Raw genomic sequence first — 23338 nt, forward strand, 5'->3', positions numbered from 1 at the left:
TCTGTGACTAGTTTTTTTCACTTAGTAAAATGTTTTCAAGGTTCACCCGTGTTGTGCCATGTGATAGAATTTCTTTCCTTTCAAGGCTGAATAGTAGCCTGTTGTGTGTAAGAACCATATTATGTTTATCCATTCTTCTGTCAGTGGACACATGGGCTAGTGTGAGTAATGCAGCTGTGAACATGAGGGTACGAATGTCTGTTGAAGGCCCTGCTTCCATCTTTTGGGTTCTGTATGTAGAACACAGGAGTTTCTCATTTCCATTAAACTCATTCATTGATTTCTTGCAGACAGAAATTGCCATTTACGTTCCACGTTAGCCTGGGGCTATGTGAGATCCAGCCTCCTATGCATTGTCCAGAGATCTCATATGGATCACTCTATTCTCATTTGTTTCCAACCTCTCCCTGCTTCTGGATTAGTTTCTCCCTGTTGGTTTTCCAGGTTTGGAAACATTCCCGGGGAAGCCACTGACTAACTTAAAGCAGGGTTTCCACCTTCTCAGGTGCTGGGATGGGCATGAATGGTCGGTGCTTGTGAAGAAGATGGGGTCCTCTGGTTTCAGGCCGTCCCGGAGGTCGGGCCACCAGGCCCTCTCTTATGACAATCTGAGTGCAGCCCAGGCATTCAGATAAGGGGCTGCCCAGACACCGGTTACACACCAGTCCTTTAAAGACGCAGAGCAAACAGTAACCGCACACCTCGTTTTCCATCTATCCTTGTCTCCTAAACTCTAACCTATTGGGTTACAATTAAAATTTACTATCCAGTTTTATTCTCACAGACTTCAACTAAATTATCGAACCATCTGGTGAATAAAGAAACTCTTGTTTCAGCGTGCCATTTGCTTAGGAGGTGGGGGCGGCAAGTTACAGAGGGCAATTGTTCTGGATACTTTTCACCAAGATACTTCACTTCCTTCTCCTCTTCATAAAATTGGGGAAAAAAGTGCCTACTTTCTGCCCCTGGACACTGTGCCAATGCATTAGGTACCTTGGATCAGTGAAAACAGCCAAGGGAGGAGAAGCAGGTAGTAAAACTGCTGCTGTTTAAGTGCGTTCTGTGTGTGCCAAGCACTTTACATACATTATCTTATTTAATGTTCATAAAACATTATGACATAGGTACTCATATTCTCATTTTATAGATGAGGCAGTAGAGCCCAGAGGTGACAGAGCCGTCCTCCGTGTACGAGTCTGTTAGTCTCTCTGATTCCATTGCTTGCTGCTACAGGGATGCTCTTTCTCTGCAGGTCATTTTGATGAACCTTCCTGCCCAGGGCCCTGGCCCTGTTGCCTGGAAGGAGCGTGCAGCCACGGCAGGGAGTCCAGAGCCATTCCCCCCACTCCTCCCCTCCTCCCCTGTGCTTGGCTCCCCTGTCCTCCTCCAATGACACCTGAGCTCCAAGAGGCCCAGCATGGGGGGACTTGGAGCTGACTGTCAGTCACCACCGCCCAGACCCAGGGGTAGGATACACTGGCCATCGATGCAGAGGATGGCCAGGGACTAGTAGCCAAACAAGCTGGGGTTTGGCAATGCAGCCTTGCCCTCCACCAGCTGCTTGGCCTTGAGAAACCGCAGTGGCTTCCCTGAGAGGTGGCTATAAGGGGGTCGCGACTCACCCTCGCAAGGTTATGAGAGGGCTTTGTTTGATTGATGTGTGCAATGTGCCAGGACTGTCTTTTGCACAATGCAGGAGCCTGAGAAATGGCGTTATCTCTCATCAGGACAAATTAGAGAAAGATTGTTCTGAGGGGTCCGAAGGCGAGAGGAAGTAAAGCGTGTGCAAGTGTGTGGGAGGGGCTGTCTCGGGGCGGGAGTCAGCAGGAGACAGACAGACAGTGGACAGACTGCGGCCCTGCCTGATGGACAGCGAGGTGGCTGTGTCCCCCTTGCCCTTCCCTCAAGAGCCCCCGTGGAGTGTGGGACTCAAAGAGCCAGGCCGGAGCTAAGCTGAGCTTGGAGGACCTTGGGGAACGAGAGGGTTGCCAGAGGGGGCTATGCTGAGAGCCAGGATGAGTTCCGGGGGGCCTTAGCCAGTACCACCCTGGCTCTGGCGAGTTCCCATCTCTCCTGAGAACTGACTGGAGAGGTACCAGCCCTCCATGTATCAGCACAGCGGCAAAGGAAACACAAATGGACCCAATTTGGAAACCTGCCTGTTCCTGACCTGTGTGAGCTTCTGATGCCAGGCAACAGGAGTTCTGTGCGCATGCTTCTCCGCAGAGTTAAGGGGTCAGGGGTTCCCCCACCGAAGGGACTGCATGGTTCCTGGCTGATGATCGGAGGGGAAGGCCTGGGTCTGACTGGACTCTGCTTCAGCCAGCACCAAGCCCTGAGCTCAGAACACAGGGCGGCACCATAAATGAGCAGAAGGAACTTTGCAGCTCTGCATCTGCCAGCTTTGTGGACCTTGACAACAGGGTTTCTCTGGCCACCTCCATCCCCCCCAGTTTAAAATCTCTAGAGAGAAGCAGGATGCACTCAATAACTGGACTGTGGTCATGCCGAGGGTTTTCACATGTCTCGTTCAGTGCTCTCAGAAGCCCCGGGAGGGGGAAGGACACCATGCCGCTGCCCACTCTGTGGCCCAGCTCTGACACTTTTCTGTCTTGGGATCTTGGAAAGTTCCTTATCCTCATGGGGCCCTGGGGTAATAACAGCCCCTGCTTCATAGGCTGTTGTGTGGATTACATGGTCAGTATTCCTAAAGTATGAGGAACCGTGCTTGGCATAGATAAGAACTGTATACATATTAGCTGCAGTGCCTTCTTGTCACTGATAAAGGAACTGAATCTCCTAAGGGTTCTGCAGTTCATAAGTGCCTGTGATGGAGTTAATGCAAGCTCGACAGACACTGAAACTGTGTCCTTTACTGCTCCATACACAACACTCCTTCCCAAAACCTGGCACATTTACCCTCCCCACCCCCAGCGGGTAGGGGACACATCCTTCAAGACAAGGCTTCAAAGACACCTTCAGTGGGTGCCTCTTGCCCCCAGTGCTTCCCTCCAGAGCAGAAGCTATGCTTAATTTCTTAAATGAACTTTTTATTTTCATGGAAGCATAGAGACAGAAGGCTTCCCTGGTGGCTCAGACAGTAAAGAATCTGCCTGCAATGCGGGAGACCCGGGTTCGATCCCTAGGTTGGGAAGATCCCCTGGAGAAGAGAATGGCTACCCATTCCAGTATTCTTGCCTGGAGAATTCTGTGGACAAAGGAGCCTGGTGGGCTACAGGGGTCGCAAAGAGTCAGACACGACTGAGTGACTCACACACACACACATGTACGGACAGAGCAATGCACAAATTATCAGAACACAGCTCAGCACATTTCCCCCAAGTGAACACACCGGCAGGCAGCGCACAGACTGAGAACTTCAGTCTCCAAAAGTTCCCCTGAGCCCCGTTCCAGTCACAGCCACCACCCAGAAAACCCTTTTACTTCCATTTTTGAAGAATTTTAATTGTTTTATTTAAATCTGGGTTTAATGGTATTGTACAGTATGCTCTCTTTTCCACCTGACTTTTTTCTCTCGATACGTTTACAAGAGTCATTCCTGTTGTTGTGAGTGGCAATAGGCCCTTCATCCCTGTTGCCCTGAAGCACATCCTTGGGTAAATGTACGATAGTTCCTGGGGGTCTCTTATTGTTGCCCGACCTCCGGCCGTTTCTGATTTGGGGCATGACACATGGTACCACTGTGCCTGACCTCATGCAGCTCAGAGCTGCCGCTCCCATGCCTGGCTCAGTTGCTGGCTCATGTTTGCTGAGTGGATGGGACACCCTTGCACGGATCTCCCAAATGGACAGAAGATGCAGCATGGAGCAGGGTCTCAGAAGGAATTCCTAGAACGACAAGTGCTAGAGTTAGGCAGTGCCTGAGAGGCTCCTGGGCTTAAGCTTCTCCTTTTTGCAAGTGAATGAACTTGGGCCCCAGAGAAGTAAAGGGACTTGCCCGAGCTTCCACGGCATGGGGGTGTTAGAGTGCCTGTGGAGCCCAGAAGTCCTGGCTCTGAGGCCACTGATCTGTCAACAGGAACCCCAGCATCGGAGACGGGTCAGCAGTAGGTCAGCCGAAGGCGCAGGTTTGGTGATCCCCCAGCCAGGGGGCGGGGATCAGAAGCCCCCACTCCCTGAGTCAGCTGGCATGACCTGGAGTCACCTAGGGCTATGATGGCGGTCTCCGCTGGCGAGGGGCCCCCTTCTCAACTCCGTACTAACGATGACGCTCTCCCTGCCTCTGGAGACAGTGACCTGGCTCGTGGGCTGTGACACGGGTTAGGTAGGCACCCAGTATAGTGCCTGGCTCTAGATAAAGGCTTGGTGGCATCAGCCATGTGGCCTGTCATGAGTGAACGGGAGTTGGGAGGCTCCACACTGTGCACAGCCAACCCCTTGGGGCATCCCTGGCGCTCGGCCTGCCTCACCCCATTGTGGGAGGCAATTAAGACTCCCGCACCCCTGGGTCTCCCCTGCAGGTCCCGGGCTACCGGCAGGAGCGTGTGGAGAAAGGCCTGAAGCTCTTTGCTCAGCTCATCAACAACAAGGTGTTCCTGCTGTCCTTCATCCGCACGCTGGAGTCTCAGCGCAGCTTTTCCATGCGCGATCGCGGCAACGTGGCCTCGCTCATCATGACGGTGCTGCAGAGCAAACTGGAGTATGCCACCGATGTGCTGAAACAGCTGCTGGCCGACCTCATCGACAAGAACCTGGAGAGCAAGAACCATCCCAAGCTGCTGCTCAGGAGGTAGGATCGTGGCCCGGGGGCCCCATCCAGACCAGCGCACCAGCCTGGCCCTTCTGCCCTCGGGAGGCCAGGGTGGATCTCCCAGGAGCAGCCAAGTCCCCCAGGGTCCAGCACTGACCTAGCCAGAGGCTGGGGTGGACCCATGCCCTCTTAGAAGAACTTGCCCCTTGTGTTACCTGTGACTTAACCAAGCTCATCTTCTTGCCCCACGGTTTTTCTTCTGCCCCTCTATTGACTTTCCATTCTCTTCCTTCTGCCCTTACACTCCCCTGATTGAGCCTTTCTACCAGAATTTTTCTCTTATGGATTCTTCAGAGGTCATTTTTCCATCCCGTCACCTTTTCCACGCTGCTGCCGCTGCCGCTAAGTCGCTTCAGTCGTGTCCGACTCTGTGCGACCCCATAGACGGCAGCCCACCAGGCTCCCCCGTCCCTGGGATTCTCCAGGCAAGAACAATGGAGTGGGTTGCCATTTCCTTCTCCAATGCATGAAAATGAAAGTGAAGTCGCTCAATCGTGTCTGACTCTTAGCAACCCCATGGACTGCAGCCTACCAGGGTCCTTAGTCCATGGGATTTTCCATGACTGAACTTGAATTAGGAGAGATGCCCCAGGGCCTCTCTGGGCACCCACCTCACCATTTCAAGATGGCAGACTTCAGCCCCTTGTAATTCTCACTGCTGTCCGGGGCCAGCAACAGAAGCTTGACCCAGAGTTTGGTGGAAATGCAGATCCTCAGGTCACCCCACACCTACCGGATCAGAATCAGCACTTTAGTGAGGAACCTAGGGGATCTGAATGTGTATTAAAATTCGAGAAGCACTGGTCCAGTCAGCGTTTGAGTTCAAGGTCTTTAGTGACAACTTGCCTGATGCAACACAGCATGTATTTCCTGGCATCTGCTGTGGGTTCTGCCAATTCCAGGTCCACCTTTCAAAACCATGGATGCCTCATCCTTGACACTGTTTGGAATCTGCATGGTCATGTGTGCAGACATAACCATATACCATGGCTTTGCTTGAGGAAACAGAGACCCTCTGCCTCTGTCTGATGTTGTTGTTCAGCCACTAAGTGGTGTCCAGATCTTTTGTGACCCCATGGACTGTAGCCCACCAGGCTCCTCTGTCCATGAACTTTCCCAGGCAAGAATATTGAAGTGGGTTGCCTTTCTTTCTCCAAGGGATCTTCCTGACCCAGGGATCGACCCTCTGTCTCCTGCATTGTCAGGCAGGTTCTTTGCCACTGAGGCACCAGGGTCTTCCATTCAAACTGTCCATGCACTTGAAGACCATTTCTCCTCCAGGCTATTATTCCATTTCCTTTAGCCTTTGCATAGATGAGGTTGGAACCTGCCTTCCCCCACATCAAGCTATGACGTCTAGCCCTCTGCCTGGACCACCCCACTTATCGCCTGCCTCTGCCTGGCCCCTGCCTTCCATCCTTGGTCTCTGAGTGGGAGGCAGGGCTTCCCGCTCAGTCCAGTGGGTAGTCTTGGCTCTGTGAAGTGTTTACTTCTGGCTTTTTCCTGGTGCAGTGGGCATTTGCCAGGCACAGCTCCAAAAGGTTGCTCCATATAGGCACAATCATACAGCTTTAGAAGCAGCAAGGTAGATTATTTTGCTTTTTGTTTTATTTTCACCATGCAGCCACCCACCAGCATAATTCTAGGGTTGCCACCGCCCGCCAGAACTCCCACCAACAACTTGCCGCCGAGGTGTCACTCTGGATCCGTGTGTTTCCTGCTCTCGTTGTCCACTGGCTCTCTCCCAGATGCCCTCTCTTCCTCCTGCTCTCCTATGTCTCCTTTTCTTCTTCTTGTCCTTGGCTGCTCTCCTCCTTTCAACAGTTTTCCTTCTTCTCAGCTTCATTTAGTGCTGGCAGCTGTCCAACCACCTTGAGAGTTGAGGTGTTAGTATCTTCTGGCAACTGCAACTTTCAACTCTATCCAGACATACCTGATACAAGCTTTCTCTCTGGAACTGGCCACACTCTTACTGCAAGTTTGAATGTAGTTTTTCTCTTAAGTGAATGCAACCAAAAGTGTCCTTTAGTTGGTCATGCTGCTGTGATGTTCTCACTTTCCAAAGTAAAAAAAAAGAAAAAATGGGTTTGGGTAGTAGCATGAAAGATGCAAATTAGACTCAAGAATGAAATCACTATCATTGCAAATAAAACTCTAGAAAGGCTCCCAGGAGAAGTTCCAAAGTCCATGGAAGCCTTTTAAATAGGACAATTTGGATATCTATTGGAATGAGCTAAGATTCAGCTCCCTGTTACTACTTACTCTGGGAGCCTTTAGCTTAAGGGGTGGTCTCGGTCTGGTCTATCTGGCCTTTTTCCATGACCCACGTCCTCTGTCACCTTCTTTTCCATCCCCAGCCAAATGAGTGTCTCAGGGGTTCTTTTTTCTTTTCTTACTCTAAGGAACACACCTATCTTATAAATTTCTCTAAGATGTTTGTCAGTGTGATAGCTATGAGCCATATGTGACTATTTAAATCTAAGTTAAAGCAAATAAAATAAAAAATTCTGCCTCTCCCCATTTCAAGTCCTCTATGGCTGGTGGCTACCAGGTTGGACAACACAGAAAGTGCTCTTGGACAGTTGGACATGATGTTCTAGCATATTCTCACAGAAACCCACTGAGGAGTCTACACCCAGAAAGTTATCTCCCAGCTTGGTAGGCAAAGCTTATCTTATTAATTATCTTAATCATTATGATGTGTCTAGGAGTCCATGGAACTCAGGTATCCCTTCTTGTTGTTCAGTTGCTCAGTCATGTCCAACTTTGCCATCATATGGACTGTAGCACACCAGGCTTCCCTGTCCTTCACTATCTCCAGGAATTTGCTCAAACTCATGTTCATTGAGTTGATGACACTATCCAACCATCTCATCCCATCCCCGCCTTCACCTCCTGCTTTCAATCATTCCAAGCATCAGAGTCTTTTCCAATGAGTTGGCTCTTTGCATCAGGTGGCCAAAGTATTGGAGCTTCCAGGTATCCCTTACGGTCTTAAGATTTCTGAAAGCCTTAAGCAGCAAGCTCCAAGTAGAGTTCCTGCCCTCCTGCCCTTGAGGTCTGACCAGCTGCCTCTGTCTCTGTCTTGCTCTGTTGGGTCCCTCCATGACTGCTGCCAGGACTGAATCAGTGGCCGAGAAGATGTTGACCAACTGGTTCACTTTCCTGCTCTACAAGTTCCTCAAGGTATGACTGGATGCGGGAGGGAATCTCTGGGCCTGCCTCAGCTTCCCCACCAGCCTGGGCACCAACCTGCAAGCTCCCAAGTTCACAGATACCACAGCCTAGCTCCTAGAATCCCACCGAGAAATGGTGTTTCCCTCCTCATAGTCATGGAGGGAACAGGCTCCTGACCATCTCAGGAGACAGAGCCCCACAGTCAGGACTGGCTTGAGAGGCACGGTCCCCACTTTCTCCCAGGTGAGGGGAGATGAGTTCTAAGAAGACCCTTGCGTTCCCATTTCAAGCTGAAGACAGTTCACCCCTTCTTTTGCGTTCCCATTTCAAGCTGAAGACAGTTCACCCCTTCTTTTCCTCTTGCTCTCCTCCTGCCCTGGCCCCAGTTTGGTACTTACTGATGCTGATGAGGGCTCTGGGCAGGTAGAGAAGCACGTGTGGTGGCAGTTAAACTGCAAATGTGACTGGGAGGCAGAAGAGCTGCTCGGCCTCCAATTACTGACTTGTAAGGAGTTCACACCGCTGAGGACTGACTTCTGTTCCTTGATGGGGCAGCAGAGAAAGCAGGGTACAGCGGGGAACTGGGAGAGGGACAGACAGGGGTGTGGGGCCAGAAACATGAAGAGAGGGCTGTAGAACAGAAGTGGGAAAGAACAAGAAGGGGAGCAGAAGAGAATCAAGACAGAGAAGTGGAAAGCAGAGGAGAGACAGAGGCCATGGGAGGCCAGGCTCCACACATGTGGGGTCCTCCCAGCACGGCTCTCCTCCATGTGCAGGAGTGCGCTGGGGAGCCCCTCTTCTCGCTGTTCTGCGCTATCAAGCAGCAGATGGAGAAGGGGCCCATCGATGCCATCACAGGTGAGGCCCGCTACTCTCTGAGTGAGGACAAGCTCATCCGCCAGCAGATCGACTACAAGACCCTGGTAAGCCAGCCTCCCGGCTCCTCTCCGTGACTCTGATCCCACCCTGGTCCTGTGCAGCCCCTGCCCAGCCCAGGGGATGCTGGGAATGCTGACAAGCCGCCTCTCGGGTCCCCACTACACAGGGCCAGCCTGGCCTTCCCCCTGTGCATGGCACCACCCCGACTTCCTCATCCCAACACACCAGGGGACCAGTGTCTCAGACATATCTGAGCAACAGCCAGAGACCAATGTACTTCCAGGCTGGTAACCTGGATTGTAAGGTGGTAACCCCTTGCCAAAAGCTGGCTGAGTATGAGCCCAAGGAATGACACTTTCTTAACAGTTCTCCCAGTGAAGAACCCATGCTTTGCAGATCAGTTCCAAATAGTAGCAGGTAGCGTATGAAGAGGGGAAAGCCAAAAATGGTTGCTCATGGTCCCGAAGCCCACACTTGAATGACTCAGGCTGTAGGATAGGATGCTCGGCTGATCTGTTTAAGGTGTGTGTCCAGGGAACAGGTGGATACCTGTATCCACCCTCAGTCAAGCTTATACTCCCTTTCCTGCTAGAAACAGTTATCCCCACAAAGCTCAGCACTTAGGAGCACATGGTTTGGAACCAGGCACACCTGGATTGGAGCCCTGATTCCTTCTGACCAGCTGGGAGATTTGGGGCATGACTCTTAAAAAAAATCTGAGTTTGGGATCTTTAGCTGAAAAAATAGGATAATAATAAAACAGGGATAATTGCACTATTTACCTCCCAGAGCTGTCCAGAAGATGGAGTGTGATCAGGTGTACAAAGCCCTGAGCCCAGGGTCAAGGCTCCCCATTGCTGGCTCATGTGAGTCCTGCTCCTCTTTCCCCCCTGACTGTCTGCTGGTGCCCACTCTCTTTCCAGGCCAGGGAGCTCACTCTTGGGCTTTTCTGGGAGAGAGCTCTGATCTCCCACCAGGCCTTCTCCAGGAAAGAGGAAAGAAGGTAGAAGAAGTGAGTGAAAGTCGCTCAGTCGTGTCCGACTCTTTGCGACCCCATGGACTATACAGTCCTTGGAATTCTCCAGGCCAGAACACTGGAGTGGGTAGCCTTTGCCTTCTCCAGGGGATCTTCCCAACCTAGGGATCAAGCCCAGGTCTCCCTCATTGCAAGCAGATTCTTTACCAGCTGAGCCACAAGGGAAGCCCAGAGTGAGAAAATGAGACAAAAAATAGCTGTGGAGGGTGGTACATGGAGGGAGCCCAAGAATGGAGGTGAAAGAGACAGAAATGGACAGAGAATGTTGTTCAGTCACTAAGTACAATTCTTTGTTGACCCCATGGACTGCAATAGGCCATGCTTCCCTGCCCTTCACTATATCCTGGAGTTTGCTCAAATTCATGTCAAACTGAGTCAGTGATGCCATCCAACCATCTTATCCTCTGTCACCCCCTTCTCCTCTTGCCCTCAGTCTTTCCCAGCATCAGGGTCTTTTCCAGTGAGTCAGTTCTTCTCTTCAGGTGGCCAAAGTTTTGGAGCTTCAGCATCAGTTCTTCCAATGAGTATTCAGGGTTGATTTCCTTTAGGATTGACTGGTTTTATCTCCTAGTTGTCCAAGGGACTCTCAAGAGTCTTCTCCAGCACCACAATTCTAAAACATCAATTCTTTAGTGCTCAGCTCACATCCAGTTGGACCATTAAGAAGGACAGAGAATAGACGAGTTTAAAATGCACTTATCAGGAGATGAGATACACAACAGCCTGAGGCAAGGCAGAACTGGGCAGAAGCCCTGAGCTGAGGACGAATCCCAGACCCTGAAGCCAGCTGGGGAGATCTCCTGGCCACTCTGAACACAGCTGGTCCTGCTGGCTGGCAGTGATGCAACCATATGCACCTGTCCCACTCCATCCTCGGAGGGCCATCCTGCTGGGGATCCCAGCAGGCATCTCAATGGATCTGCCAGGATTGGCTCAGTTGACAAGGCTTTGAGGCAGCCATGTCTGCGTGAGGGCCCAGCTTCCTTACTGTCGTGGTCTGCTACAGGGGAGAGTTAGAGTCTCTGATTAACATGGGAAAGGGAAAAGAGAAAAAAACTTCCAAAAATAGATACCTGAATAGATTTCTTAATGAGCTAGAAAAACTACTGTTGAAATGTCTCCTGCCTGGTCTCTCCCTCTCAGATCCCTTTCTTTCCCATCTCATCAGCGGTTCCCAAATATTGACGCCAACGCAATGAGTTATAACACTGTGTCCCCAAATTGCAGCATCCTTTATACCAGAGGCCAAACTATTAGCACACCCAGCTCGGTTGCAGATGACTTGACTTCAAGAGATTGTGAGGAAATTGGAGTGGGTCAGGGAAGCGCATCCACTGAGGTAGAAACACTTGGGGAAGAGGCATCGTGAGGGAAGGGGAAGGAAATTGCAACCGTCTTGCCTGAAGAAAAAAATGGCTGCTGGGAGATTTAATAGCCACCCTTAGGCCTGTGAGAGGAAACCCCCTCCTGTGGAAGGGGGAGCAGCCTGGTCATTGGTGAGGAGGGGTCAGGAAGAAAGTGTGTTAGCAGCAGACAGGGCTGATCTGAGAATCGAGATGAAGGGGTCAAATAAAGTCCAGGCCATCCTAGAATTCAGCATGACTGGAGGAGCCCAGGGCGCTGTGGTCCAGCTGATGGTAACCTTGTGCTAGGCGGGAGTGAGACAGGTGCTGAGAGGCTCAGCAAGCGTCACTTGACAGTCAGATGCTCCTCCTCTATGCTGAGTGATGAATTAGATTGAACCTAGACTAGCATGCCTAGGACCCTGCTGCTGGGAGTGCCCAAGAGCCTAGCTGGGAGCCCGCTAGAGTGCTAGGTGCTCACTTGGGAGCCTGTCTGAAAGCAGAGTCTTAGGCCTGGTCCTCCACCTCCCAAGTCAGAATCTGCATTTTAACACAACCCTTTAGTAATATGGGCTTCCCTGATTGGTCAGATGGTAAAGAATCTGCCAGCAATACAGGAGACCTGGGTTTGATCCCTGGGTCGGGCAGATCTCCTGGAGAAGGGAACAGCTACCCACTTCGGGATCTGGCGTGGAAAATTCCATAGACAGAGGAGCCTGGTGGGCTACAGCCCACGGGGTCGTAAAGAGTCAGACACAACTGAGCAACTAACACTTTATAACTATTTTAGTGATCCTAGTCACAGGAATGTTTGAGAAGCAATGACCTAGCAGAACAGACCCCAGGCAGTTTGCTCTGAAATAGCCCAGAGGCGTGGACATGGGGAAAGGAACTTCCCGGGGAGCTGGGGCTTGGCCTGTGACTGGGAACCCTGTCCCTCGATGGGACCACTACTGCCTGTCCAGATGCCCTGAAGCACTCCACAAAGCTGTTCCTATGGGGCCACCGTGAACTCCAGGGGCAAGCAGAAATGTCGAGATGGGGGTGGTGTGGGGGCACAAACTCAGGTGGCAGCCTCTGCCTCGTGGTCTCACAGCCCGGATAAAGCTGTGATGCTTCCTAGGGAGATCAACTTCCCTCTTCCTACGTGGCCCAGAGCACAGGAGCCCAGGGCAGCACAGAGCAGCACAGATGGCCAGGCTGAGGGGGCCCGGAGGGGGGCCCAGAAGGCTCTTGGAAGGGAATGGTTTGGAGAGTGCATGCAGGAGGAGTGCGTGGTCCAGAGTTCCTTCCACCGTTGTTTTCGATTTAAGACATTTTGAGGGTGAGAGTTTGGTTTTATAGATTTAGGAGGTTTCCTTCTTCTTAATGGAATAAGCATGTTCTGGTTTGAGCTCACAGCAGTCTGGTCGCTAATGAAAGGCAGACGTCCAGGGGCCAGGGCTCTGATTGCCGCCACATGGAGCAGGAGAGGGGTGGGGGGTGGAAGGCCATTGTCTGAATCTGTGAACCAGACATGCAGTTGGGAAATGGTTGCGGGGGGTGGGTATGCAGTGAAAGTTCTGAGATGGAAACTCACAAAGGGCGCAGGTCGCAGGGTCAGGCAGAGGGTGCAGGAGCCCAGATTGGCAGGGCCACTTGACAGCACCTATGACCCAGAGCACGCAGCCCGACCAGCTCTGGTTCCCCCCCTGCCCACCCCCCGAAAAGGATTCTGCAGTCTCACCATGTAGAGAGAGCCCACGTTGAGAACAGCAAGAGACTCAAAGCTGTTAGAAATGGTCCAGAACATTTTAAAGGAAAAAGTATAGCTTGGTGATTTAGGCAGAGTCTTGGCTTACCCGACTAGTTCCAAAAAGGGAATTTGAAGTCCTGGGCTGGAGTGGCCTCCTCCCCCAACACCAGGTCGGAGCCAGGACGGGCTTGCGGGTGGCCTGAACCTGAAGTTTTTAGAGGGCATCTTTTTATTTTTTAAAGATCACATTAAGCTTCTTACAGATTCTCCAACCTCCAATCAGCCTGGAACCTGCACAAAAATCAAAGCATATGAAATCTTTGGAGAAAGGAGCCAGCTTCCCATTAGAGTGTGAGAGACAGAGTGACGAGAAAGACAGACTGACACGCAGGGATGGGGCAGGGGTCTCGGGGTGGGTGAGGGTCTGGGTGTACATGGAGGTGGTGCCCAGCGCATGTGTGTGAGACAGTGGGGCATGCAGTAGCGTCCGTTCTCAGACACAGTGCCCCTCGCTGCCTCCTCCTGCTTGGACATCACTCCCCTGATAAATCAGGGTTTTAATGGAGTCTTTTGTGGCGAGGAATTAAATACGCAGCTCCTACTCCTGCAGTGACGCCGAAGTGGTACCTTCCTGTTGCTTGTGGGGACGGGAAGGGAAGAGGGCTTAGCTGGGGTCACCCTACCCTACTCCAGTCCAACCCGCAGGGATGGGAGCCCTTCAGGAGAGGACCTCGGGCTGCTGCTGGTGATCCCTGGGACCTCCATGCTGCCCTCCCCACGTGCCTCCTCTCTCCACTCTACCAGGTCCTGAGCTGTGTCAACCCCGACAATGCCAACAGTCCCGAGGTCCCAGTGAAGATCCTCAACTGCGACACCATTACTCAGGTCAAGGAGAAGATTCTGGATGCCATCTTCAAGAATGTGCCCTGCTCCCACCGGCCCAAAGCTGCAGACATGGACCTAGGTGAGTAAGCAGCCCACCCAGGAGGCTGTCCTTGACTGGTCAGAAGCCCCTCCTACCCACCAGTGGAGCTAGGGTGCACAGAACAGGTATGCATGGCCCCCAGGAGCCCAGGGGCTGCTTCTTCATGGCCACTTAGTGAGAAATAAGCAGAGAGGGGACCACAGTCTGCTTCTGGGGTCTTTTGAGCAGCGGAGGGGTGGCAGCAGAGAATTTAGTCTGAATCCGCGTGGCCCAAGGTCTTGCCACCACCTTCTCTGTGCCCCCAGGCCTTTCCCTTTGCCTCTGTGCTGTGCCTCTAATTTTTGCTGACTACCAAAAGCAGGAGGGATCTGGGTCAGTGATGGAGGAAGGATAGAGAAAAATGAGATATGACAGCCTACTGTGGAGCAGGGTGACATTTTATTTGAATGTTCCATGAATAGATCGCATAGCCTATATAAACAAGGGCTTGCCACTTAGGGCCAGCTGAACTTAGATCCAGTTACAGCTTGCCTGCGTGTTTAATAAGACACTCAGCGACCTGGGGAAATCCTAGTGGGGAGCCCCAGGCTCCAAAGAGGCCAGGGCTGAAGAGAGGCAGTTTGGCATCATGGATCAGCATCACACCTGCCTGAGTTTGGGTCCTGGTTCCACTGAGTTCTGTGTAAGCTTGGTCTAGTTACTTAACCTTTCTGTGCCTTAGTTTCCTTGCCTATAAAATGGAGACAAATAATAGTGCCTGCCTCATTGTAAGAATGAAAAGAGAGGATGCATATAGAAGCTTTTAATGTACTGCCTGGTACATAGTGCCTCCTAGGAAGCATTGGCCACTATTATTTCTGATTATGAAGATAATACTGGTGAGGAAATGGTATGTGCCTGTTGATCCTGGGCATGGAGGGAAAGGTGTCTAGGTGTGTACATGGTTGAGTCTGGAAATTCATGGCAACATAGAGGGGAGAAGACCTCCAGAGGCCCCTAATGCATCCATCTGGCTTCTAAGCTGGCTTCAGCTAAGCCATCCAAGGCAGATGGGCATCTGTGCTATTTTCTAAAATCCATGGGGAATTTTCATCCCCTCCCACTGTCTCACCACCACCCCTCCCCCCCCACCCCCCCAACCCCCCGCCAACACACCAAATTCTGATGCCTAAAGACTCAGGATCAGGAAGTTCACTCACCTCAATTCTTACTCCTTCCCTCCCCCCTGCCCCACCTCTCCTCTTGGTTGGCTCTTGGCAGGATGTGTTTGGCCCTGTGCCTGGAGCTTGGCAGCCCAGAGGGACAGACTGACCGAGCACATTCTCCCCTTCCCTTTGGAGCTGTCTCTGTATGTTTCTGGGACAAGGAGGAAGCATCTGTGAGATCCTCAGGGTAGAGGGTACCAGGCGAGTATGTCCCCAGTGCTGGCCCCTAGAGTTGGAGTGGCCATTTGTGTCTGTGTGGGGGGGAGTCTACCACCAGGAAGATCCCACAGACTGATGGAGTCAAAGGCTCAGTTATACTACCAGTGAGAGAGAAGATAGTGCCAGGGAAGGAAGACCCCCATGTCCCTACCCCCAAGCAATTAAGTGGGCTGATCAACCATGGGTCTGCCAGGGAGAACTGAGTTTACTACGGTCACCAGGTAGTACTCACCATGCCTTTTATCCGTCTGTGAGAGCCATGGCTTATCAAAGTCCTCATCTGCAATATGGGTGGGAGGAGAGCCCTGGCCTAGCAGGGCCAAGAGGAGGAACTATTATAAGAACCTTTATCTTCATGCTGGAAGGTGAGTTTCAAAAGCTTGTGCCTTAGTTTAGAACATGGCAAGAGCTCACTGGGTGGGTGCATACAGAACTGTGTACTTCTGGTGCTTGGGAATGGGCTGACCTCCCATGGGGGAGAGAGACCATGTCAAGGCTGGTAGATAGATATTGTTCAGGATCAACCATCCCCACCTGGAAGCCATACACCCAGAACTTAGGAGGGGGAGGAACTGCTTTTAACTTTAGAACATTTGTCGGGTGCAAGTCCAGCAAAGCAGATTGTTGATGAAAGGATGTAATGAATCTGGAATGGAGGCAGCAGTATCCAAAGCAGCTATGGCCACTTCCTGGCATCCACTTCCTAAGATCCACTTCCTGCTGTCTACTTCCTGCCATCCACTTCCTGCTGTCCACTTCCTGCCATCCACCATGAGTGAAGGAAGCCTGAGGGCTATGCAGCAAACAGGGCCCGCCCAAGAGTTGCTACTCTCTCGAGTTAGAGGCTGCTCAGGCCAGGGGCATGGTGCTCACCAGGTTCCAAGAGGGCAAAGGAGCCATCTTTCTCATCACAGGAGCTGCTGGGGAGGATGCAGGATCGCTGGATGGATGAGGCTTCACAGAAGGCAGGGTAAAGGGGAGAAACCAAAGGAAGGAGACAATTTGAGCATCTGGGGCCTTGTCTTCCTGGAGAAGTGGCATCATATTGAACTTCTCACAAAGGCCTCCCATGATGGATGCTCTTCTGAGGAATTTCCTTCTTTTCTATTAAATGAAGGGTCTGGAGCTGTCCCCGCAACTCCGGTCTTCTTTCTACCAAAGCCAGATTCCATAACAGATAAAATAGGGCCTCCTCAGAGACCCAAATGCTTCTTCCATAAGATTTGCTCCCACTCAGTTGCATGGCCTCCGTGGGGAGAGAGAGGCAAGGCAAGTTTCTCCCATTGTGTAGGTGAAAGTGCCTTGAAACCTGAAAGCAGTTTACAAATATAAGGTGAGATTGTTATCAAAAATTCATCTGTGCCAAAGGGACATACGGGCTTCCCTGGTGGCTCAGTGGTAAAGAATCTGCCTGCTATGCAGGAGATGCAGGCAGGAGACATGAGTGCGATCCCTGGGTTGGGAAGATCCCCTGGATAAAGGAAATGGCAACCTTCTCCAGTATTCTTGCCTGGAAAATCTCAATCCATGGGGTCATAAAAGAGTCAGACACAACTGGACAACTAAACAACAACAGCAACAAAGGGACACATAGCATGTAGGCACAGAGAAGTCTCTGAGGCACATGCATTGGAGGCAAGACAGCCAAGCATACCCCTCCACTTCATTTCCCTCCATGCTGCCTCTTTCCATAGCTGAGGGCATTGGGCAAAGACTGCCCTCCCCATCCTGGCAAGGCATGGACATCTGTCCCAAGCCAGCTTAGAAGGAAACAAAGACATTTTAAACCACCTCTGTAATTATCCTAAGTACATCCAGCCCCAACTCCTTCCCCTGCCTTTCATCATCACTGTGGCGCCTGGCCTGGCCTAGTCCCCCATTCCCAACACTTCTGTTCATTGTTCCTGGGACTGAAGCTCTCCTACCCTGCCCACTCCACCAGCTTCTCCAGGCATTGAGGAGCCAAGATGGGGAACTGTATTAGCCAGTGTTCTCCAGAGAAACAGAACCAATGGGATGGGATATGTTTATATAGAGAAAGGCTTATTTGAAGGAATTGGTTCATGCAGTTATGGAGGATTTCATTAATAATGGACCAGGAGGAATCTGTCTGGGCCGGGATAATGGAATACCATAGCCTGCTTGACTTATAAACAACAGAAAATAATTTCTCACAATTCTTGCAGCTAAGAAGTCCAAGATCAAGGTGTCAGCAGATTTAGTATCCAGTGAGAACCCACTTCCTGGTTCATAGGTGTCCATCCTCTTATTGGGACTATATGACAGAAAGTGGGCAAGAAAACATGTGCTCAGTCACTCAATCATGTCCAACTCTTTGTACCCCATGAACTATAGCCTGCCAGGCTCCTCTGTTCATGGGATTTTCCAGGCAAGAGTACTGGAGTGGGTTGCCATTTTCTTCTCCAGGGAGCATTCTGGGATCCTCTTTATAAGGACACTAATCCCATTCATGAGGGCTCCACCCTTATGACCTCAGGCACCCTCCCAAAGGCCCCGCTTCTAAATGCCATCTCATTGAGGGTTAGGAGTCAACATATGAATTCTGGGGGGATACAAACATTCAGTGTCTAGCATGAAGGCTGTTAAGTCCAAAATCTATAGGGAAAACCAGCAGGCTTGAGACCCAGGGAAGAGCCATGTTACAGTTCAAGTCCAAAGGCATCTGCTGCAGAAGTCCCCCCTGCTCAGGGGAGGTCAATCTTTTGTTCTACTCAGGCCTTCGCCTAATTAGAAGAGGTCCACCTACATTATGGAGGGCAATCCACTTTACTCAAAGCCAACCAATTTAAATATTAATGTCATCCAAAAACACCCTCACAGAAACATCCAGAATAATTTTTAACCAGCTATCTGGGTGGGCACTGTGGCCCAGACAAGTTGACATATGATAGAACTAACCATTGTAAGAGTCAAAGCGAAGGACACAGAACCTGCCTTTGTTTCAGTCTCTTGGAATCCAGGGAAGGGAAGACATCCCAGGGCAGGAGTTAAGGACTATGCTGGGACCAGTGGGCCTTGGGAGCTTTGAAAGCACAGTGCTAGGGCTCCCCGCTTTGTTATATGTGAGGCTGTCCTCGCCAAGTTGATGCCCCTTTCCACCCACAGGTATTGGTTGTAGGTACTCCCTTATGCTGGACTTCAGTGGTGGCTCAGTGATAAAGAATCTGCCTACCAATGTAGGATCCCTGGGTCAGGAAGATCTCCTGGAGAGGTCAGGGCAACCTGCTCCAGTATTCTTGCTGGGAAATCCAACAGACAGAGGATCCTGGTGGGCTACCATCAATGGGGTCACAGAGTCAGACACGACTCAGTGACCAAATAAACCACAACCCTGTTACACCACCAAACTCCTCAACCAGCATCTCATAAGAGCCTGCCCTGGGGAAATGCCCAGCGCAGAGGGAGCCATACGGCTAAGAGTTCCTCACTTCTTTGCACAGTAGAAGGAGGCTGGACACTGCTCTCTCTGAGCCAAGGGACTCTTTGTCTCCTCTCTTCATTCCCCGGAGGACATAATTGATGCAATTCTGTTCCACTGCACAGGAGGAGACTCTGTAGCTCAGAGAGGCACAGAGCCTGGACCCTGGTCACACAGCAGGAAGTGAAGAGAACAACCGTTCCCTTCCCTCACAAGCTCCTCCACAGGCCATGACCTCCCAGTTCCTCTGGTTTAATGCAAATGCCCCATCAATAGCCCCAGAACTCCGCCACCCCTTCTGTCTGAAAGGGTATATTTTTTCAAATAACTAATTCCTGTATGCAACAAAAAGATACACTATCTTCTGAGTGAAATATAAAGAGTTCACAGCAGCTGTCGCCCCAGTTTGCATTTTTCGCTGCACCTGATGGGAAGGACAGATAAAGATAATGGGATTTTTTTTTTCTTTTTTATTTCACCTCCTTCTCTCCCTGGAAGGTGGAAGTATAGCAAATTGGATTGTGAGTGTGTCTGTCCTTTGTGCTTGGAGCCTGGAGTAGGGCAGGGGGCTGCAGGCTGAGCTGTGAAGAGGTCAGAGCCAGCAATTTTCCCTTGGTGATATGCATATGAATACCTGGGTCACCTTTCCTCCTTCCAGCCACCCATCTCTTGCCTCTTAACTCTTCTTCAACACAGCACAGCATGGCACACCACCCTGGAGCACCACCAGAGCCTCCATATTATTCCATGTTCAAGAATATCCATTAAGCTCTAGCTCACCTCTCTTAAATCAAGTAGCGGAGCACAGCCCACTTTTTCCTTTAGCTCTCCAGACTTCCCCAAAGCGACAACTAGCTGGTGCACCGCACTTTACAGTTTGCAAAGACCTAGGGCTTGAAAGTAGATGGCACTGTTCGATTTAGGGATTTCTTCTTTTAAACACCACATTTCCTAGTTCACTTATTTTATATTTTAGAATTTGCTCTCACCATAAAATTATTCCTCTTTTAACAAATTATATTTAGATGCCCTCCCCCAATTCCTGAGTCAATTTCCCAACTATTTGCATTGACACTGATTCTCTTCTGGCCTCTCCCCACTCTTCTCTGAAGCTGCTCCCTCCCACAGTTCGGAGTGGCTGGGTGCCGAGGGCATCCAGGCTCCCTGCCAGGTGTTCTCCTTGGGGCTCACCTGCAGACAGGTGTGCAGCAGTAGAGTTGTGTCTCCTCCTCTAGCCTTCTGCTCGGGACCCTGGTTTGGGAGGTAGAGAGGGCCCTGTGCAGGCTGGCGTGTGCACCTGCTGAGATCCTGCTCAGCACCCGGCAGGAAAGAAAGGCTACCTGGAGTGGGAGTGCAGGCAGCTAGTTCTGAAGTTGGTTCCCTGTGGATCAGAAGGGTTGACTCAGCCAGTTCTAACCAGCCTGGTGGGCACCTCCTTCATCCCTCTAGCTCACCCCCTCCTAAAGCTTCCTGTGATGGGTCTGAGGAGAGAGGCTGATGCAAAGATTGGACTAGGGGCCGGGGCAGGCAGAGTTTGGTGGCTGCAGAGCCTTAGGGGGTGAAATGAGGTGCTTGTGTGAGTATATGCGTGCATGTGTGCATGTGTGTGACTATGCATGTGTGTGCATACACATGCGTGTGCACCTGTCTGCATGCACACTATGATGCCCTGAGCTAGTGAGTGGATCGTGCTTCCCAGGGGGGTTTCCCTCTCCGAGTGATACCTGCTGGTGGGTAGGGGACCTTCCAGGAGCCAGACCAGTGATGTACTGGGTGCCAGTGTTTCCTCCAGGGTTGGCCTGCAGATAAACCCCTCCTTCCTCTACACCTCAGCTCCCTACTATTCCTCCAGACACCTCTCAGAAATGTGGGGGCACCCCACTGCTGCTCCCACCCCTTCTTCTCCAAGAACCTCCAGGTACCATCCTATCTCCTGAGCATCCCACCCCACCCCACCCCCGCCTTTGGCCAGGTCCTCCCCTTCTTGGGCAGGGCTCCCCTACTCCTTTTCATCCACCCCCGTCTCTGGTTTACCAGCACAACCCTAGATGCCTTAGACACTAGACTAAGATATTAGTAAAGTAATGGTATTCCAGACCTTTCTTAACTCAGTTCCAAACTTCCTTCCTTCCCACAAGGACTCATCCTCATGAATCCCTAGAAGTGTCACACAAGTGGCCCCTGTGGGCCAGAACACCTCCCCGACCCCCAAATACTCCTCTACCCTCCCCCTTTTCTGGGTCTGTGCGCCTTTGTTTTCCTGCATAACCTTCCACACACACAGAGGCCTTCAGGGGCCAGGGCTTTCGTGTTAGGAAGTTTTCTTTTTCACCTGTGTAATGTCCTGCCAGCACAGTGCCTAGCACACCGTGGGCACTCAGTTTTGAGTGAGTGAGGTTAGAGCTCTAAGACTTTCCGGATGTGGATTCTCACCATGGTGGCCGTAGGAGATGCCTCCTGTGTCCTAGTCTGGGGGGAGCGGGGAGATGACCTGGTCCAGCGTGGGCAGGGTGATGAGTCCCTGTCTCGGGATTCACTGGGACCATCACCGAGCTCACATCATTTGGTGCCTTGAGGCATTTTCCAGTCTCTCTGGGTCCCGTGGGCAGGCAAAGCTGTCCAGGCAGCTGGGCATTCATCCAGAGGACACTGGCCCTTGGCCCAGCTGTCACTTTGCCCCCCGGCTGTTCTAACGGGGTCACCTGGTACACAGTAAGGTGTGGACACAAAAGAGAGATATTTTTAGTGCTGTTTTCATAGGCAAGACAGAAGGAGCCTATTTGGTGGAAAGAATGCTGAACCTGGGATGAGGAGACCTGGATACTGTTGATTTCCATTACTGTTATTAGGACTAAGCCTATGTTGAATATGCAGAAGTACCCAGAGCACAAAATTAGATATGCCCTTGCTCGGGGGCCTCGTGACCTGACCAGCCGCCCACACTGCCAAGGACACCAGACCTGAAGACTGCAGGTCTGCCTCGCCCTCAACTGGCCCACCCCACCCTTGGGGCTCTCTACCACTGGGTAGGGATGAGGGTTCACGAAGCCAGCCATGCAGTTTGTGGGCTGGACTCTTCCTGGGACAGAGGGAAGCCAGCAGCTTTGATCTTTGACCTTGGCTGTTCCTGGTCCCAATGTGAGCTCCATGGCCCCTACCTCTGTCAAGAGCAGGTCTTGAAGGAGCACAGGAGCATTCCAGAAAGCGGAGCCTACCCTGTTTGATTTTCCTGAGATACCCCATGGTGAGTCTGGGGAAAGAGAGGCCCTAGCTGGCTTGGATATGGGGTTTCAGAAAAGGAAGGAAAAGAGTGACATGGAAATGACATGTGTTCAGGCCACAGGTGAGCTTGAGGACCCTGGGCAGAGAAGAGTGAGATTGAGGGATGGGTTTAGCCCACTTATGTCACTTGGTGCCAGGGACGCCCTGCCCTCATGTTGCATCCATACTTCTTCATTCCGGCTCAGCTGGGCAGGCCACCCACGGCCTCTCTTCTTTCCTGCATGTCCCAGGGATGAAGCTGCCAACACCAGGCTCCCATATTTCTTGCGTTCATTCTTCAGGATTGGTTTGGAGATGGAACAGAGGTTTTCACTTTTTCACCTTTCTGATATTTCAGGGGAAAAAGCACATAGCATCTTTCCTGTAGGAGGAGAATAACAGGCTTGAGAGATCTAAGAGAGCTTCCCTCGTGGATCAAACGGTAAAGAGTCTGCCTGCAATGCAGGAGACCTAGGTCCTTGGTTGGGATCTCCTGGAGAAGGGACTGGCTACCCACTCCAGTATTCTTGCCTGGAGAATTCCACGGACAGAGAAGCCTGGTGGGCTACAGTCCATGGGGTCACAAAGAGGTCGGACACGACTGAGTGACTGACACTTCACTTCACTCGAGAGATCTGAAAGCAGGACTAAGTGTTCTCCAGCTTTCTATCATCATATTGGCCTTTGGAGGAACATTCTTAACTTTTTGAGATAGTTGCCAAAAAAGACAATAGTCATTGCCTCCCTGTTGCCCGCTGGCACCCCAGAGGCAGGGGCCGGGGCTGGCAGGACCAATGGACAGGACACCTCTTCTGACAGCCCCTAAACATGTGACTAAGCACTGATAACAGTGATGGGCAGGCTTCCTGCCGCCCTTGACCATCCTGCTGCCCACTGCATATCACTGACCACAAGCCTCAGCCAGTGTGGAAGGCATGTAACCCCATCCGCATGGACTTGATTTTGTGGAGGTGGAAGGGCTGTGTCCCACTGGGATTCCTGGAGCTCAGAGTCTGGAGTTGAGGGGAGGCAGCTACTCACCAGCATCCCAGTGTGGTCACAGCCCAAGCTCCAGTCCAGCCATCACTGTCCACACCCCCAACACTTGAGTGGCTCACACACGTGGTGAGCACCACACTACAGAGCTCCAAGTTGCAGTGACCTCCAGGTCTGCCTTCCCAACCTGCTTCTTTAATTTCCCAGTTGTAAAACTGGAAGAACGAGTGATAATCATTCCAGGGAACTTTAACTTTGGCGGTGAATGTGCCCAGCTGAGCTTCTGGAGGTCAGCTCTACCTTTGTCCCAAGTTCTAACAGCTCAGCTCACAGTTGACCTGTAGCTTGCTGT

At 51.5% G+C, this 23338-nt stretch overlaps 1 protein-coding gene across 1 annotated transcript in view; it reads left to right on the forward strand.

Moving 5' to 3' along the window:
- Positions 1-23338, forward strand: part of PLXNA4 (plexin A4) — a 483041-nt gene that overhangs the window by 432061 nt on the left and 27642 nt on the right. Inside the window, exons 22-25 of the mRNA XM_027538965.1 lie at positions 4482-4750; positions 7891-7957; positions 8725-8871; positions 13746-13905. Coding sequence (XP_027394766.1) covers positions 4482-4750; positions 7891-7957; positions 8725-8871; positions 13746-13905 — 643 coding nt within the window. The remainder of the gene's footprint in view (positions 1-4481; positions 4751-7890; positions 7958-8724; positions 8872-13745; positions 13906-23338) is intronic.

Source organism: Bos indicus x Bos taurus, chromosome 4, assembly GCF_003369695.1.
Source record: "Bos indicus x Bos taurus breed Angus x Brahman F1 hybrid chromosome 4, Bos_hybrid_MaternalHap_v2.0, whole genome shotgun sequence".
Lineage (NCBI taxonomy): Eukaryota > Metazoa > Chordata > Mammalia > Artiodactyla > Bovidae > Bos > Bos indicus x Bos taurus.